At 40.6% G+C, this 18,557-nt stretch overlaps 1 protein-coding gene across 1 annotated transcript; it reads right to left on the bottom strand.

The window, feature by feature from the left end:
• Window positions 1–286: 286 nt before the first annotated feature.
• On the bottom strand, window positions 287–16,258 carry LOC119731445. The gene is made up of 2 exons (XM_038204614.1): window positions 16,159–16,258; window positions 287–2,457 (listed from the first exon to the last, which is right to left on the bottom strand). Exons 1-2 carry the CDS (start codon window positions 16,256–16,258, stop codon window positions 287–289), a joined length of 2,271 nt encoding a protein of 756 aa, XP_038060542.1.
• Window positions 16,259–18,557: the final 2,299 nt, after the last annotated feature.

Genomic DNA, 18,557 nt, shown 5'->3' with positions numbered 1-18,557 from the left:
CAGATTTGCAGTTCTCGTGCGGAAAGATCGTGGTAGAATTTGGCACATCAACTAGTTAATATCACATTTCTCTAGAAATCATCTGTTTCATTTTAATACCAAGTCGCACTTTATGTCCTAGCTCTGTGGTTTACGTGGCAAAATACCATGCACGGGATTGTGCGTTCGTTCGATGGTTCTCTTTTCCCCCATTCCATACACACCGCTGGTACGTACCGAATCGCAGATGCGAGGCTGAAGGCAAGAAGCTTTCGACATGAATGAGATTTGCATAGTAGTTCGAGTTTTAAAAGGTCAATATTTGGAGCCAAAACCTCTCTATATAATGTGCTTCTTCCTGGTTGGAGTATGTGCTAACGTAACCTTGTGCTTTCTGATAAAACTCTAAAGGATGCTTATGGATCATGGCCTTAGTTGCTCCGAAACATGCGTTCCAACAGAACGGCATCCCTTGCTTAGGCGGAGGAGACCCCCACAGGTCCTGGTACACCTCACCAAGGGTCCGGTTTGCCTTCAGCAAGGGAACATTTTTCTTCTTATCTTCGTCGAGTTTAAGCTGGGGAAAGCGGATATTACCCCATTCGGTGTACCGACGTCTGTTAATTCGACAGGGCACGCCCTTCTTGGCATTCGATATGTACACCGGCACGCTTTTCCAGCAAGTTCCTTTCAGGTTGTCCGCCTGAAGAAAGACGGTCACATTGGCTAGCCGATCGTAGTAAGTGGTGATGTGAGTAAGATACGCGTGGGCCTCTCGGCCGACATTTTTCAGCCGTTCCCAACCGTAGAACTGGAATGGTGGACCCAGTTCGTTCCCCTTGGTGTAGATGAGGGTGTGGTTGGCGTAAGGCTTCATCCAATCAAGATTCTCGTTATAATGGGCGATGACGAATTCATAATCCAAAGGTATGGTGCGATCCGTGTTTTTCTTGGAGTTGGCGAGATTCGGATCCGGGTAAGTTAACTCCGGAACGTTGCTCAGGAACTTGTCCACGGCCTCGACCCCTTGCATGAAGGAATGATCTTGATTCGCAACCTCGTATCTCCAACCTCCAAACCGTCCACGGGAGTAGATGTCTTTGATTTTCAGCCAAGGTTGTATCGTGTCAAGGATCATATCCCTTTTTAGTGAAGGGACGGGGTATCCATGATCCAAGCGACGGTAGTGTTTGGAGACTACCATATCAGCAGTGATAAACCCGTACAAGACTAAGGCTTGAATGGATTCTTTGATCAAGCTTTCCTTACTCCAATACGCTCGATTAGAACTTTTCTGTGGTTCGGCTATTTCGCACATAAGCGACCAGTATTCTCCAGGTTTTGGGACATGGTCATCTGAATAATTGGAGAACATTGTCACGCGGTAGAAAGGAGAATCTGAATCCGGGAAATAAACCCAAGATTTACCAGTGAGGATCCTTGGCAGTTGACCGGTGAGGCCGATGCCTACGATGTGGGTGTGCGTGTGCACCAGCTGTGATGCTAGCTCTTGCATCTGCCATAGGGAAATATCGTTGCTTTGCAACAATGATGTAAAAACATCTAAGGGGGCCGTCGATATAAGGGTATCGTATGCTAATGAGTAATGCGTCTTAACGCCAGTTCCAGCCTCGACAGTGATGATTTTTCGGTCAATATTAATTGCAGTTACCTTTTCGTGAAATCTGAACCAGTGGCTTGGAAGCATTCTTGCAACTGACTCCCAAATTCCACCAGTCCCATTATATTTGGGGAAACGAAAGAAACGGTTCGGTCCCCAATCGGAATCCTTGGCGTCTGTCCCGTTATCTACCTCTTTAATCTTTGTCTTGATCTCTTCAATGTCTGGTACGGCAACCCTCTCTCCAACCCAGGCCGAGTTCATTTCTTTGGTGTCAACTGTCCAGATTTTCCGGTTGTATTTCCTCATAAAGACGTCAGTGAGACCCTCTCCGAATTTTTGCAGCAGCCACTCGTCGAAATTGTTGGGTTTACGGGTGCTGGGATTTTTGGTAATCTCCTCTAAGCCTTTCAGGCTTTTCTGCTGATCAACTTTATCCATGACGTGGATGTTGTTCTGAACTGGATAAGGAATGAACCTCCTCGTGTCATCTGATCCTTTCATGAAGGCAAATGACCCCCTGCGCCGGTAGTTCCACTCGGGTACTGCCATGTTCAGGACTCGATCAAAATAGGTGTAATGGGAGAATACGACGTGAACTCCGACGTCCCAGAGAAAGCCTTTATCATCCCTGACGGACGAGGCTAGACCTCCTGGTTTGCCTAGCTCTTCCAGGATAGTGATCACGCTGTTGTTTTTGCCTTGGCCGAGATCGTACAGTCTTTTAGCAGCACCCAGAGCGGTAGGTCCGGAGCCGATGATGACGATTCGATGATGACGATGAAAAGACTGTTTCTCATGTTCCCTGCGGGTCTGTATGTAATTGGGTACAGATGGTGCCCGGCCTCTGTCTATCCCTGCAATGAGCAAAAGAATTGCAATGACTTATAATTGTTTATGATAAGGACACTTATCCAAAAGGCAACCAGATGTAAACAAGTATAGTGCAAACATACTGAAATGTTTATCCTTGAGGAGACATTTCTTTGTTCTCGTGTACTAAAGTTTTCGAGTTTGAAAGTACAGTTTCAAAATGCTCTTATTTTAACCAGAATTAATTTCCTTGGCTGAAATTCGGACTTAATATCCCTTTTCTAAAACTCTACCATCAACATACCTTGGAAATTCCAAATTATTTAGTAAAATCCATATATCTATTTCGTGAAAACCTTGTGGAGACGTATTCATCTATAGAAATTGCCCTGTGGAGACGTATACAATCTTTTGTTCCCTATTGTGTGCATGTCTCCAGAGGGCACGGTGTATCAGATCAGTGTGTGTGTATAAGAGAACAGGATTGTATTAGAGACGGTAATTGTTTTGGTACTAAAAACACGTTGCTTATTTTTGCTGTGCCTGTGGTCTTCAGAAAACAAATTTCGATATATATGTTTTATTTCAACTGGGGCAATTTTCACATCTTTGGTAGTGTCTCTGTGGAAGTCTCTGATGTCTAATTCAAACGTCAAGAACTTTGTTATTACTAGAAGAAAAAAAAAGCAATTCTAAAAAATCAAATCGTGGTGGAATGCGGAAACTAGCACACGGAGAGCAACTTTAACACTGTATATGGGTATTTCCATAAATAAGGGTATACCAATACATATTTATATGCATAACTTTGTACATAAAGTATTTTCTGCACTCTTGACAGTCTCAGTATGTGGTAATGGTTTGTCCTTGTCACTCAAAACATGAATCGTTAAAAGCAAATGTATCTTCTTCATACATGATGAAAATCATTGTTTCACGTGTAAAGGGGACACCAAATTTGGTAGCCCCGTTACACGTAAAATCACTGTTTTTTTGGTCATAAATATCCTGCAACATTACACTAAAAAAGTTTGAAATTCATTTATTCTATAAACTAATTGGTATGACTACATACTAAAAGAAATTGAGACATTTTAATGAAATACTTAAGATTATATGGTGCATACAAGTTACTGGTTTTACGTGAAATGGGGAACCAACCTCTAAATAAGGACATAAGCACTATTTGGTGCAATATGTCCATCTGAAAATGTCTGAATGTTATAGAATAATAAGTGCCATTTATTAGCTTATGGAATTTATAAGATTCAGAAATTTTCAAAGAAAGCTAACAGATATAATGGCACCAAAAGATATTTTGCTTCACACTGTAACGGACATTGACGCTAAACTGCATCCAGGCAGAGTAGGGAGGCTGTGTGTGGGGTTAGTCAGTACCAGGCTAACGTCTTATAAAAAGCACACAAGAAGCCATTATTACCTACAATGCGACTGGCGGGTCGGTCGGCGCCATAAAACCGAGCGGGGCCCATGGGTTGGGTTTGGGAGCAGTCTGCACGGCGCAAATGGCGTTGATGTTCTAAGGTTTCTACGGTATTGAAGACGTGCAGCAGCACCAGCAGTAGGTGTACGTGTAGTAAAGGGCGGTTGTACATGATAGTATGTTCCGGCCAGCTGCATCCTTAGCGGAATGACGTCCCAGCGGATTATTAGTCTATAATTCTCTTGTATATGAATGATGTGATAATGAACAGAAGGAGAAGTAGAAGGGAAGGCCAGGCAAGGACGTAGGAAAACAGGATGGATCGATAACATCAGGAAGTGGACGGATTGAGGAATGGCCGTGGCAAGAGCAAAGGCACACAAGAGAATGCCAACGGTTCTATGATGAGACTATGGCAAAACAGCAGCAGCAGTAACGGACATTTGGGGGACACCATGGTTTTTCCTGTTACACGTGAAACTAGAAACTTATTTGCGCTATATTTCTCAATATAAGCCTTCCATTGAAAATTCAAATGTTCATAACAGACACAAGTATCTTCACTGCTTTATATCATATAGGCCCATGAATTTGAGACATTTTCGACGAAAACCAACAGAAATATGGCACAAATAAGTCACCAATTTCACGTGTAACACAGGAACGGTGTCCATGTTCCACGTGAAACCAGGTTTTTCGTCATGTAAGAAGAATATCCAGTCCGAAAATGAAAAATGTATGTTTAAAGTACTTAGATCAACCAGTCCTACAAATTTATACTGCAAAGGTTAAAGAAAATATTTTGCATACAAACATATATAACTAGGGGTGGGTATTAGCCCATGCTTTTTGAGCTGCCCCCCTCAAAATATGTAGTGACTCATGGGAATTAAGGGAAAAACACTTAACAAATTATTTGAGACTGTTAACCCCCCTGTACATGGCCCTCAAAGTCTCCATGTGCACAAATTGTATGTAACTATTTTTCGGCTCCAGACCATTTTCTCTCACTCTGGTCCAGCCTAGACATAAGTTATTTAAATAGAGGAAATAAAGAAACGTCCCTTATTTTTTGTTTAGTAAATCCTTTTGTTTCACCTCTAGTTTGTTTCATGTATGTCATTACAATTGTAACCATTGCCAATACAAATTCTTACTTAAACAAAATCTTAGGTTTAAAACACATGCCCATGCAGGTTTGCATGCGGAATGCAGTTATAAGAAGGTCTACTTATTTTTGTTTTGCCTGAAAAAAAAAATGTTTTCAGCACATACCAAAACAATAATTACAAACACAAAAGCTGAAAACAATGTTCCTGAAATTAAATTGGCCCTTTAAAATTGCCAAAAGTGGAGGATTGCACTTTCAATTTTTTTGCGATTTGTTGATTTGTTCCCGTTTTCCCAGCTTACATAACTCGGCTTGTATTAGTCTAAGTGTTAACATTTTACGTGATTTTGAATATGCTGAATTGATTTGAAAGGGAAAAACAGAGAACATGATAATTCTATTCGTTCAAAAGTAATTGCGGGCATGATTAATGTTGAATGCATTGGACTACTTATTTAAGAGATGTTTATAGCCGGCTCTGTTAACCCTAAGGGGGCCGGGGGCGGAAACCGCCCCCCCCCTCAACATTTTCCGCGATAGCCTCTAAAAAAAAAATTTCGCGACCCGAGCTGTTATGACTTTTTAGCCTCGAGCTTTGCGCATCTTTTGATACCAAAAACATAAAAATCGGACCACGGGTTGCCGCGTAGCGAAAATTTTTCCGGCGAAAGCTGAATTTTCGAATATACGTCGTGTACACAGGGCAGATTTGCCATTCGTACATATGAATAATTAATTAGCCATAATTCCAAAACCCTTTGACCTATAGTCATGAAATTTCTTGGGTATGTTTAGGAAGAGTTGCTCTATCCATGTGCAGAGTTTCAAAATTTTTCGTCGCTCGATAACTGAGATCTTAGGGCGCCGCCCCCCGGCTGAGAGATGGTCAAAATAACCCGGCCCCTTTAGGGTTAAACATCAATCATCGTGGCTGTCTGCTTTGGTGGTATATTGTCCAAATATAGCGTCAGATTTGCCTAGTCGACTAGACTATAGTCTGGGACCTAGTCTTCCATACATTCATCAACCTGGTCTGATGATGTGAATGGTCTTCCCATACCTCATAGTTTATCTTCGAGTTCATCCTGTGCAGAATTCCACTGCACATTACTTCTGGTATAGTAAAATTGTTACACCCGAGTATTCTCGGAAGGAACCTGGCTATCTTCGCTCGATATACGTGTACGTGTAGTAAAGGGCGGTTGTACATGATAGTATGTTCCGGCCAGCTGCATCCTTAGCGGAATGACGTCCCAGCGGATTATTAGTCTATAATTCTCTTGTATATGAATGATGTGATAATGAACAGAAGGAGAAGTAGAAGGGAAGGCCAGGCCAGGACGTAGGAAAACAGGATGGATCGATAACATCAGGAAGTGGACGGATTGAGGAATGGCCGTGGCAAGAGCAAAGGCACACAAGAGAATGCCAACGGTTCTATGATGAGACTATGGCAAAACAGCAGCAGCAGTAACGGACATTTGGGGGACACCATGGTTTTCCCTGTTACACGTGAAACTAGAAACTTATTTGCGCTATATTTCTCAATATAAGCCTTCCATTGAAAATTCAAATGTTCATAACAGACACAAGTATCTTCACTGCTTTATATCATATAGGCCCATGAATTTGAGACATTTTCGACGAAAACCAACAGAAATATGGCACAAATAAGTCACCAATTTCACGTGTAACACAGGAACGGTGTCAATGTTCCACGTGAAACCAGGTTTTTCGTCATGTAAGAAGAATATCCAGTCCTATAATGAAAAATGTATGTTTAAAGTACTTAGATCAACCAGTCCTACAAATTTATACTGCAAAGGTTAAAGAAAATATTTTGCATACAAACATATATAACTAGGGGTGGGTATTAGCCCATGCTTTTTGAGCTGCCCCCCTCAAAATATGTAGTGACTCATGTGAATTAAGGGAAAAACACTTAACAAATTATTTGAGACCGTTAACCCCCCTGTACATGGCCCTCAAAGTCTCCATGTGCACAAATTGTATGTAACTATTTTTCGGCTCCAGACCATTTTCTCTCACTCTGGTCCAGCCTAGACATAAGTTATTTAAATAGAGGAAATAAAGAAACGTCCCTTATTTTTTGTTTAGTAAATCCTTTTGTTTCACCTCTAGTGTGTTTCATGTATGTCATTACAATTGTAACCATTGCCAATACAAATTCTTACTTAAACAAAATCTTAGGTTTAAAACACATGCCCATGCAGGTTTGCATGCGGAATGCAGTTATAAGAAGGTCTACTTATTTTTGTTTTGCCTGAAAAAAAAAAATGTTTTCAGCACATACCAAAACAATAATTACAAACACAAAAGCTGAAAACAATGTTCCTGAAATTAAATTGGCCCTTTAAAATTGCCAAAAGTGGAGGATTGCACTTTTAATTTTTTTGCGATTTGTTGATTTGTTCCCGTTTTCCCAGCTTACATAACTCGGCTTGTATTAGTCTAAGTGTTAAAATTTTACGTGATTTTGAATATGCTGAATTGATTTGAAAGGGAAAAACAGAGAACATGATAATTCTATTCGTTCAAAAGTAATTGCGGGCATGATTAATGTTGAATGCATTGGACTACTTATTTAAGAGATGTTTATAGCCGGCTCTGTTAACCCTAAGGGGGCCGGGGGCGGAAACCGCCCCCCCCCTCAACATTTTCCGCGATAGCCTCTAAAAAAAAAAATTTCGCGACCCGAGCTGTTATGACTTTTTAGCCTCGAGCTTTGCGCATCTTTTGATACCAAAAACATAAAAATCGGACCACGGGTTGCCGCGTAGCGAAAATTTTTCCGGCGAAAGCTGAATTTTCGAATATACGTCGTGTACACAGGGCAGATTTGCCATTCGTACATATGAATAATTAATTAGCCATAATTCCAAAACCCTTTGACCTATAGTCATGAAATTTCTTGGGTATGTTTAGGAAGAGTTGCTCTATCCATGTGCAGAGTTTCAAAATTTTTCGTCGCTCGATAACTGAGATCTTAGGGCGCCGCCCCCCGGCTGAGAGATGGTCAAAATAACCCGGCCCCTTTAGGGTTAAACATCAATCATCGTGGCTGTCTGCTTTGGTGGTATATTGTCCAAATATAGCGTCAGATTTGCCTAGTCGACTAGACTATAGTCTGGGACCTAGTCTTCCATACATTCATCAACCTGGTCTGATGATGTGAATGGTCTTCCCATACCTCATAGTTTATCTTCGAGTTCATCCTGTGCAGAATTCCACTGCACATTACTTCTGGTATAGTAAAATTGTTACACCCGAGTATTCTCGGAAGGAACCTGGCTATCTTCGCTCGATATACGTGTACGTGTAGTAAAGGGCGGTTGTACATGATAGTATGTTCCGGCCAGCTGCATCCTTAGCGGAATGACGTCCCAGCGGATTATTAGTCTATAATTCTCTTGTATATGAATGATGTGATAATGAACAGAAGGAGAAGTAGAAGGGAAGGCCAGGCCAGGACGTAGGAAAACAGGATGGATCGATAACATCAAGAAGTGGACGGATGGAGGAATGGCCGTGGCAAGAGCAAAGGCACACAAGAGAATGCCAACGGTTCTATGATGAGACTATGGCAAAACAGCAGCAGCAGTAACGGACATTTGGGGGACACCATGGTTTTCCCTGTTACACGTGAAACTAGAAACTTATTTGCGCTATATTTCTCAATATAAGCCTTCCATTGAAAATTCAAATGTTCATAACAGACACAAGTATCTTCACTGCTTTATATCATATAGGCCCATGAATTTGAGACATTTTCGACGAAAACCAACAGAAATATGGCACAAATAAGTCACCAATTTCACGTGTAACACAGGAACGGTGTCAATGTTCCACGTGAAACCAGGTTTTTCGTCATGTAAGAAGAATATCCAGTCCTATAATGAAACATGTATGTTTAAAGTACTTAGATCAACCAGTCCTACAAATTTATACTGCAAAGGTTAAAGAAAATATTTTGCATACAAACATATATAACTAGGGGTGGGTATTAGCCCATGCTTTTTGAGCTGCCCCCCTCAAAATATGTAGTGACTCATGGGAATTAAGGGAAAAACACTTAACAAATTATTTGAGACCGTTAACCCCCCTGTACATGGCCCTCAAAGTCTCCATGTGCACAAATTGTATGTAACTATTTTTCGGCTCCAGACCATTTTTTCTCACTCTGGTCCAGCCTAGACATAAGTTATTTAAATAGAGGAAATAAAGAAACGTCCCTTATTTTTTGTTTAGTAAATCCTTTTGTTTCACCTCTAGTGTGTTTCATGTATGTCATTACAATTGTAACCATTGCCAATACAAATTCTTACTTAAACAAAATCTTAGGTTTAAAACACATGCCCATGCAGGTTTGCATGCGGAATGCAGTTATAAGAAGGTCTACTTATTTTTGTTTTGCCTGAAAAAAAAATGTTTTCAGCACATACCAAAACAATAATTACAAACACAAAAGCTGAAAACAATGTTCCTGAAATTAAATTGGCCCTTTAAAATTGCCAAAAGTGGAGGATTGCACTTTTAATTTTTTGCAATTTGTTGATTTGTTCCCGTTTTCCCAGCTTACATAACTCGGCTTGTATTAGTCTAAGTGTTAAAATTTTACGTGATTTTGAATATGCTGAATTGAATTGAAAGGGAAAAACAGAGAACATGATAATTCTATTCGTTCAAAAGTAATTGCGGGCATGATTAATGTTGAATGCATTGGACTACTTATTTAAGAGATGTTTATAGCCGGCTCTGTTAACCCTAAGGGGGCCGGGGGAGGAAACCGCCCCCCCCCCCCTCAACATTTTCCGCGATAGCCTCCTGTGCAGAATTCCACTGCACATTACTTCTGGTATAGTAAAATTGTTACACCCGAGTATTCTCGGAAGGAACCTGGCTATCTTCGCTCGATATGATCAATAGTTCGCAGCTTTGACCATGTTGACTTGGGCTGATATGAAGCACTAAATGTAATTAATACAAATGTTTTACCCACCTCATATTGAAAACAAAATAAGAAACAAATCATCCATGAAGTTTACTGCAAGGCGGATTTCAACATTGGCAAAGTAAGTGGAGTTCACAAATTGTAAACTTAACAATCATATCATGCCAATGCAACTTAATAGCCCTGTACCGAGTGGTGATATCACAATAAAAAAGGAGATGTTGCCGTTATTATTGATACTAGCTCCAGACAAACAGTGTTTCACAAAGAAAAGGTCCATCAGTACAAGTTTCAAATTAGGAAGGCAGTCCTATTATGCTCAGGGAAAGTGAGTGGATAAACTATGGACCAAATAACAACCTTTTCACAATCAGTGCAAGAAATGGCCAGTAAAAAATAACTTAACTTAAAGGTAGCATGTTTGAATAATCATTGAACTGCAAAATCTATTGCGTTTAATGACTTAAAACCGCCAACTTTGTCCACAAAATATGAACAGCTCATCTCCTGTGTGGCACAAATGGTTTTTAATATTTATGGTATAGTACCTTACAATTTGCCTTTCATAAGTACATTAGAAGTCAGGGAACATGTCATTTTAACTAGCCATAGAGGGCGCCCTTCGCCCAAAACTTTTTGGCGGCATGTACAGGGGGTTAAACTTTTCAAATTTTTATTGTTGTTTGTAGTAGGCTAATACATATTTTGAAGGGGGCAGAATACTAAAAAGTGAAAAAGAGTGAAATAATACCCACCCTTAATATAACAATGTCACACTCTGGTCCCCTTATTATTTTATGCCTCCAGTACCATACTAATGTGAGTGACAATGCATTGCTTACCACTGCACCTGTGACATTTTGTAATTATTTCTAAATACTGATCCAACCACCAGGCTGATGGCCTATAGTATGGAACAATCGAATGAAAAGGTGCACGCATCCATTAATAACAACTTTGGCAAAGTCATGTTGGAGGTTCATTGCTTTTGGGTGAAGCAGGTTCTGCCAAGGATCTTTGCAAAGCTGTGGGGAAGTTTTGTTTGGGTTCAACAAATTGCGAAGCCACGGCTTGTGGTTGGGGGCCCGCTTAGGGGCCACGAAATTTGTTTTATTTGAGAAGATTTCTGGTGCATTCTAAAACAAATCTGTGGGTCTTTAAGCTACATTTGTCCTTAAAATTTAGAAGAGATTTATAATACTTTTTTAATTAAAAAGAATCAACATCTCACAAACATTGCAACCTCTTGAACTGGAAAAGTATGGTTTAAATATAAGTTTCCAATTAAAAGACTTCTGCTTCGATCTACACGCCTTTCAAAAATAGGGTCGGTATGTCGGTAATGTGTTTTGTTTATGTTTTGTGTTGATTGAGTGGCGTATTCAATCATACGTATCTTGGGCCTGGATGGTGTTCATTTGCGTCACGAAATGTATCGAAAAATGTATTTATTTAAGGTGGACGATACGTAAAAAAATAATGGAGAATTTAAATCGTGCACGCAACTATGCCCAACGTTAGTCACGACAGCCGCTGGCCAGCACTGGCCATACACTCTAAAACAACTAATTGACTGGTTTTCCTAGTTATTGAAAACTGACTAGGAGTTTGGGTTAAATCAGGGTTAATCAGGTATTACAATCATAGATTTTCACGTGATTTTCGTTCATTTATAAATCATGTACTAAACAAGGAAAAAAATCATGTTAAAATTGGTATACACGTGCTTTATCCAATGTTCGTTTTTCTTGTCCAAACGAAATTTAAAGGAATATAATGCCCTTTAACAAATAAATTTGCTTGTTCGCTTTTTTTCAGGTATTTATACCAATTTTAAAAGTGTTTTCAAATGGCGCACTCCAATGCAGAAAATTGTGCACACTATTCAGAACACCCAGGAGCGTCCCACTCTTAATTCAAAAGTTATTATTGTTTACATGTCGTGGGCCGATTTTTCATGTCGTGCGATGTCTCACTGGAAAGCTCATAGCTTATGTAATGCTAGAAAAATATCAATGCAATTTGAAAATCTATTTGACAAGTGCCTCACCACAGAAGTTCCAACTTTAATGCTCTCTTATTTGACATTGGTAAATAGGGGCGTATACATATTATATCCGCCACTAATTGACCGGGGGATGGGCTATTAAATAATCCCCCCCCCCACTTTTTCATGATGAGAAACGAAAAATATGCGGATTACGAGGTATTTTACGGACTTGCCAACAACCAATATGCGTTAAATAGCACTGAAATGGAGTCAGAAAAATATACAAAGAGGCATAAAATGCGGCGTTTCGATGTAAGCGTCAGTATTCATAAAGATGTACACGTGTATCATCAACAGCACCCCTATAGTGTTGTCCAGCCCCCTCCCTCCCCCCCCCCCCCCCCCCACACACACACACAAGCACACCCACATAGGCATGGGGTACTTCCTTTGTTCTCGTGTACTAACATTTTGCAACGTCGCACACTTATGTCAAAATGCTCTTATTTTAACCATAGTTAATTTCCTGGGCTGAAATTCGGACTTAATATCCCTTTTCTAAAACACTTCCATTTGCAACCACAACCCACCTTGGAAATTCCTAGTTTTTGAGTAAAATCCATGTTTTTGAGTAAAATCATGACTTAGTACTAGTAGCCATCAGAAAGCGGGAACATGTCCTAACAAGTGATATTTAGCACGGAAAATATTGAAATATTTAGTGAGAAAACATAATTTTTCAGACCAGTCTCAGTCATACTAGGGTTTGTACACAGGGTGTCAAGTAAAGTCCATCTATGGAATTCTTTCCCCGGACGGGCATATATGGTCCATATGTCTTGTTTATTTTTGAGCATTTTGCCGCTTTAAAGATCAAACGACTTCCGCGACTCTAAAATTCTATTCAGAATTCTAACAAAAGAGACTTTTTACCCATTAGGCCTATTTTTCAGTTCGAGTTGAATTTTTTTTTTAGTATCTTTACGCAACAATTTTTGCAAACGGAAAAGGCCCCTAGCTCCCTACTAGTATTAATGTTGAGCGCAATCGGTTGATCGTGATGCTATCTGTCGATTGCGCTGCCACCAGTTGAACCGCTTCTCAAATACTATACTAAAAGCCATTGACATGGTTAGTGAACTGTTTCTATACCTTATGTTAAGCCTGAAATACACAGTGAACCCCAAATACACTGTGAACTGCTGTGTGCATATTGCATTAGTTTGGTGACCCACAGAAATTATCATGTGTGTTTGGAAGCAGAGAAAATGAAGGAAAAAAATGAATCGGATTTTATTTAAAGCAGTTCATATCAGTTCTCTTTGGTTCCACTGGTTGCACAGGGTACAATGGTAATGGTAGTTATCAGAACAGGATGTTAGCATGATGATTAATTTGTAACTCTCAAATTTTGGTTTCAGGACGATTCTAGTAACATGGAAGCGAAGCCTGTGATGGAACAAGATCCTGCCGAGGAGCAACCGTGAAGCGGAAACTACAACTTTAATATGCCTCATGTTCTCATGGGAGCAGACCAAATGCAGGCCCATCAGCTGGTTGAGTCTGTTGCAGTAGCAAGTGCGACCGTTTAACGGTAAATGGGAAAACAGTGACATTTTCTTGGAAAGAAGATACCCCTAACCTACAGGAAGCGTTCAAAGTACGCTGCTATGCTACAATATTTGGCCCTCAATAAATGAAGTAGGCTTAGTTTTTTTTTAAGTCTGTGTAGCCTACTTGTACATGTAGGCCCTACTTTAGTCTTCATTGTCACTCGAAGTCTAATCCATGTCACATTTTCAGTTCTACATGTAAATTGTAACACAGAAACTAAAAGAGGTGCTACATTTTATTGTGCAGATATTTGTGAAAATTATTTAATTTTAACTAGATACATGTAATGTAGTGGCCAAACTCAGATTTCTTCTTTTTGCGTAGTGAGGGAGCTATACCAGAATGACGTAACCAAGCGCTCCACAGCAACATGGCTTTAGCGTTTTAAAGTTTGCAACTTGTGTGATAACTTCTTCGCCCAAAGCAATAATCCCGCTGAGGTTTATTAAATGATTGGTACAGCAGTTTACTGTTAAACAATTTCTATAAATTATTTAGTGATTAGTGTGATATTTAGTACCGTTTTATAAGCCTAAAAGTTGAATTTTTCAACGCATTTGTTGGTTGTATAGTCACGTTATTGTGGAACACGTTAAAAGCACATAGGGCCTACTGCGGGTCGAGATTTGTACAGGGTGTACAGAAACCCTTCTTGCAATCAGTATTCTTTAAATGTGGAGTAGCTAGTGTCAATGCAACTGGTTGGACTGACACTGGATTTAGGTCATAGTTGATACACTCACTCTATGTACATGTACATTGTAGGGGCCTACATGTGTATTTACATCAATATTGCTTTGGACATGTGTGTGAATGTGTTTAGCACATGTAAGTGATATGTAATGAGCTAATTCTGTTAGAATAAGGTTACACAAACACTGGGTAATTTCTTGTAACAAATACATTTTATTTTCTATTTTATGGTAGTCAATCTGTGCCTGTGCGAGTCATGTACCACTACAAAACTGTATCAGGAGAAGTTGTACTACACAGTAAAGTTTCTGGATCTGCAGCACAGCATTGTCATCTTGGACAGATTCATGTAAATTTTACAGAGAGTTGTGTTAGGAGCCAATCACAAGTTTAAACTGCACACTTCCCCCCTCATCCCCCACCCAATTCACTAAATGTCCCATCCTCCAGTACCTCCAGCCCTAAGAACGCTTATCTTTCCGGCTAATTCCACAGTGCACAGGTGTAATCAGAGAGCTCTTGCGGTTTTGAAGAACTACACAGGGGTTACATACACCATATAAGTTACTTGTTCAGCGCATATTACTATCGATGTGCCACTAGAGGGCGCCTTTTTCGGTCGATAAAGTCACGCCTTTTCCCGTGCTTGGCACCCCTCACTTACTATTTCCATATTGTGTTTAATTGTAAAAAAAAAAATGCTTCCGTTATCGAGTAATATTCAATTCTCATTGCACTTCCGGTGACACCGGACACCGTACCCCATCCGGTTCGTTAGTTCAAACATGATACACACGCGTGTACGTACCACTGATTACTAGCGCCCATTGGATAAACACTCGAGGTGCGTTAACTTCCGGTTCCATTCGTGCTATGCTACAGCGTGTGAAGTACGCATGGTTGAAATGAGATGACGTCAGGCTAACGAACCGGATAGTCAGGTGATGTCCATCCACCTCCACACCCCAATTTTTGAGTTTTCCAATTGTGTCCTCAATGCCGCTGACAAGAAATTGCCGCAGTTTAATGCGCAGTTAAACGGACTACGATTAGCCCTGTCTTCTCATACATACACGGTGGTGTATTACTCATGCATGGTTCTCCCCCGTACTGCCTTACCGTGGAACTCTTTGCCAGAATCATTAGCTGTTTCGGAAAACGAACAGCTCTTTGTTTCGTTAAGATGTTTTACTTAACTCCCTTTTCAGACCTTTTCTCCATAGGGTTTGTACACGTTTTTCTTCAACCAGTACACTTTGGCACTTTCGATAATCCGATCAACTTGAGACTTGGCATTCACATAAACCGCCACCCACAGATAGTCATTGAAGATTTTCGTAATCATGACGTCATCAGATGTCAAGTTACGTTTGATTAAAGGTGCATTTTTTTCTCCATAGGATTTGTACACGTTTCCTTCCACCAGTACACTCTGGCACTTTTGTAAATGTGATTGACTCAGACTTCGAACACACATATACCACCACCCGCAGATAGTCCCCGAGGATGTTCGTTATCATGACGTCATCAGGTGTCAAGTAACGTCACATATAAGATGCATTTTTCAAAGCCTTATATCTTCTGAAGTACAAGTGAGATTGGGTTGAAACTTTTTAGGTACATAGACAGGGACGTGTTACGGATGAAAATTGAAGTGACGTCGTGAAGAACTCGAAACAGAAACTGGCTTTTCATTTAACCAATGTATTTATAATGTTGTGTTTGAACAAAATTGACTCCTGACCATCTCAATTGAAAAAGAAAGTTACAATTATCGACAGGTGTTACTGTTTCACCCAATGACAGGCACATATACATACGGACATACGCATATCGATACTGGCGTCTATGAAGATTTCAAAACACAAACACAAAATCGAAACACAGATGTCATAAAATAACAATATTTGAAAGGAATTACCTGAACCAAAACTGAAATCCAGCTTCCAGGCGATCCCAGTCGTCAGAACGATTACGACTGTCGTGAACAAGACGAAGACGAGACGATACCGAGTTTTCATGTTGCGAAGCTAAACGTGAAACGGAACGACTAGCTCGACGCTCGAAGAACTGCATACATGTATTCCAACTGTCTGTGGTATATCAGTTTAGAATTTACGGTGCTGTGACGATACATGCCACCTACATGTACACTGTGTTATATCAGTGTGAATAAACGGATGGTTGCACGCCTGTAAATAGTTTTGAGTGCCATAAAATTGGGGAATTGAAGAGATATGGTAATGAACCTCTGGCCCGGACTTGGGGCTTCCAATTCTAAGCATTTTGGATGCTATTGGGCTCGAAAGTGGCGCTATTTTGCTATGTTGTGGAGGGATCGTTTTTCAAGATGGCTACTTTTCCGCTTTGGGGAAAATAGGGGTCGTCCTTTTTGGGTGAGAATATCTCGAAAAGTCAATGGTCAACCCACAAAAAATGAAAATAAAATAAAAGAGGACACATTGATCATCATTTTTCTGTGCAGCTTGAATACCTGTGAGAGTTCTGAGTATTTTAAAAAGAATTTTGAAGTATGCGCATTTAGCGCTAGTGTCTATGGGATTTTTTTGGCAGGGTCGCACCCATATATTGTTGATTTATAAATTCGGTCAACAGAGGGCGACTCCCCGATCACGGTCAATGCGAAGAGCTAGCGAAGCCTAGCTGTGTATGTGCACTTATATGAAAATAGAACGTGTACCCATGCAGCCCTTGTTGATACCAACTACGCGAAGCTTGCAACGGTGCGAGGCTTCGACCTCAGATTGTATCGAGTTGTATCAAACGCAAACCGGTGTGAATGTGACCGGCAACTATATACTGGTTGAAAATCCGAAAGACTTAGATGAGGATTCATTTAAGTCTGACCATGAGAAACTCAAAGATGGGGTACCACCAGGGGAATAATTCATCTGTTCAGCCGGTGCTTGCCTCCACGTATAGCACTTGCAGCTTACAGTCTAAGCAGCGAGGAGAAAGAGCGTGTTGCGCGTCTCATACAGAAACATGGTCAGGTGTTCTCTAAAGGGAGGTTAATTGATGTTGGGTACTGCTACCAGATCCCTCATTATACTTAACACTGTGGATGACTCCCCAGTTAATAAACCGTATAGGAGGATTTCACCTCACTGTGTTCAGGAGGTGAAGACCATCTTGCTAAACTTGTTGGATCGGGAGATCATAAGGCGAAGTGGGCGTCCTCAGGAGAGCGCAGTCGTGTTAATGAGGAAACGCGACGATGCACTGCGTCTGTGCATCGATGTCAGGAAGTTAAATGCGAAGACTATTCGCGATGCATTTCCTCTACCACGCATAGAGGAGTCACTAGAGGATATTTATACAGGGTGCTAAGTATTTAACGGCTATCGATTAAGCACACGGCTACCGTCAGGCTGCCGCGGATCCTGTTTCTGTAAAGAAAACACATTTTGTGTACCCTTTTAATTCACATGAATGCCGTTCGGGTTGGCCAATGTGCCAGGGACGTTTCAAATTGTGATGAAGCAATGCTTAAGCGACATTTTAATATTCTACAATCCAAGATTTATGATTGCAGTTTTTCAGATGAAATTTAGAGTCTAATGTCATGAATTCAGGTTCTTTAATGCAGGTTCTCTAATGTCATGAATGCAGGTTCTTTAAATCCACCAATGAAATTAGTTGTTCCAAATTAAATTATCTAATTCAATATGAAAATGTTTGAGATGCAATTAAGTACTTTTGAAGGTGACGGGTGAGGAATGTGAACAAATGAGAGTTCAAAGTTCTCCAGTTCATGACATAGCTGGAGTGTTGTACATAGCTGGTGGATGTACTGTGCGCTGAGCTCTACCGGTTAGTGTGGGTTGTGGTGGTTGTGGGTCATTGGTGTTTGGGATCTGGACTTTCATAGACGGGTTCTGGATAAGGCTTAGGAACAAGCATGAGCTGACGCCGATTTCTGCGGTAGTCTGCACATTTGATGTTGACGACACAGGAATGAGGTGGACCAGCCTTTTGGATAACATTGCCCTTCGAACTCCATCCAGATTGAGTGCGGAGCCTGATGTCATCGCTTGGTTTCAGCTCAGTTGTTTCGCACCGTGCATTCAATTAAAGTAGATTGCGCTCTTGGATTTGCTCGATTCGTCTGCCTTCTTCAACTGCTTACGGCTGGCAATCTTTGGACGAAGATTGAGTGGAAGTATTAGTGTAGCGGCAGTGTACTTCGCATCTCTCTCCCCATCATAAGTACAGCTGGAGTAACACCCAGAGCTGGAATCGGAGTGGAACGGTAGGTCATCTGAGCTTGAATTGGATCCGATTGTTGTAGAATCATCT

This window comes from Patiria miniata, unplaced genomic scaffold (genome assembly GCF_015706575.1).
Source record: "Patiria miniata isolate m_02_andy unplaced genomic scaffold, ASM1570657v1 HiC_scaffold_23, whole genome shotgun sequence".
Lineage (NCBI taxonomy): Eukaryota > Metazoa > Echinodermata > Asteroidea > Valvatida > Asterinidae > Patiria > Patiria miniata.
Note: the sequence above shows the minus strand (reverse complement) of the source record. Positions and strands in the feature narration are given on the sequence as shown.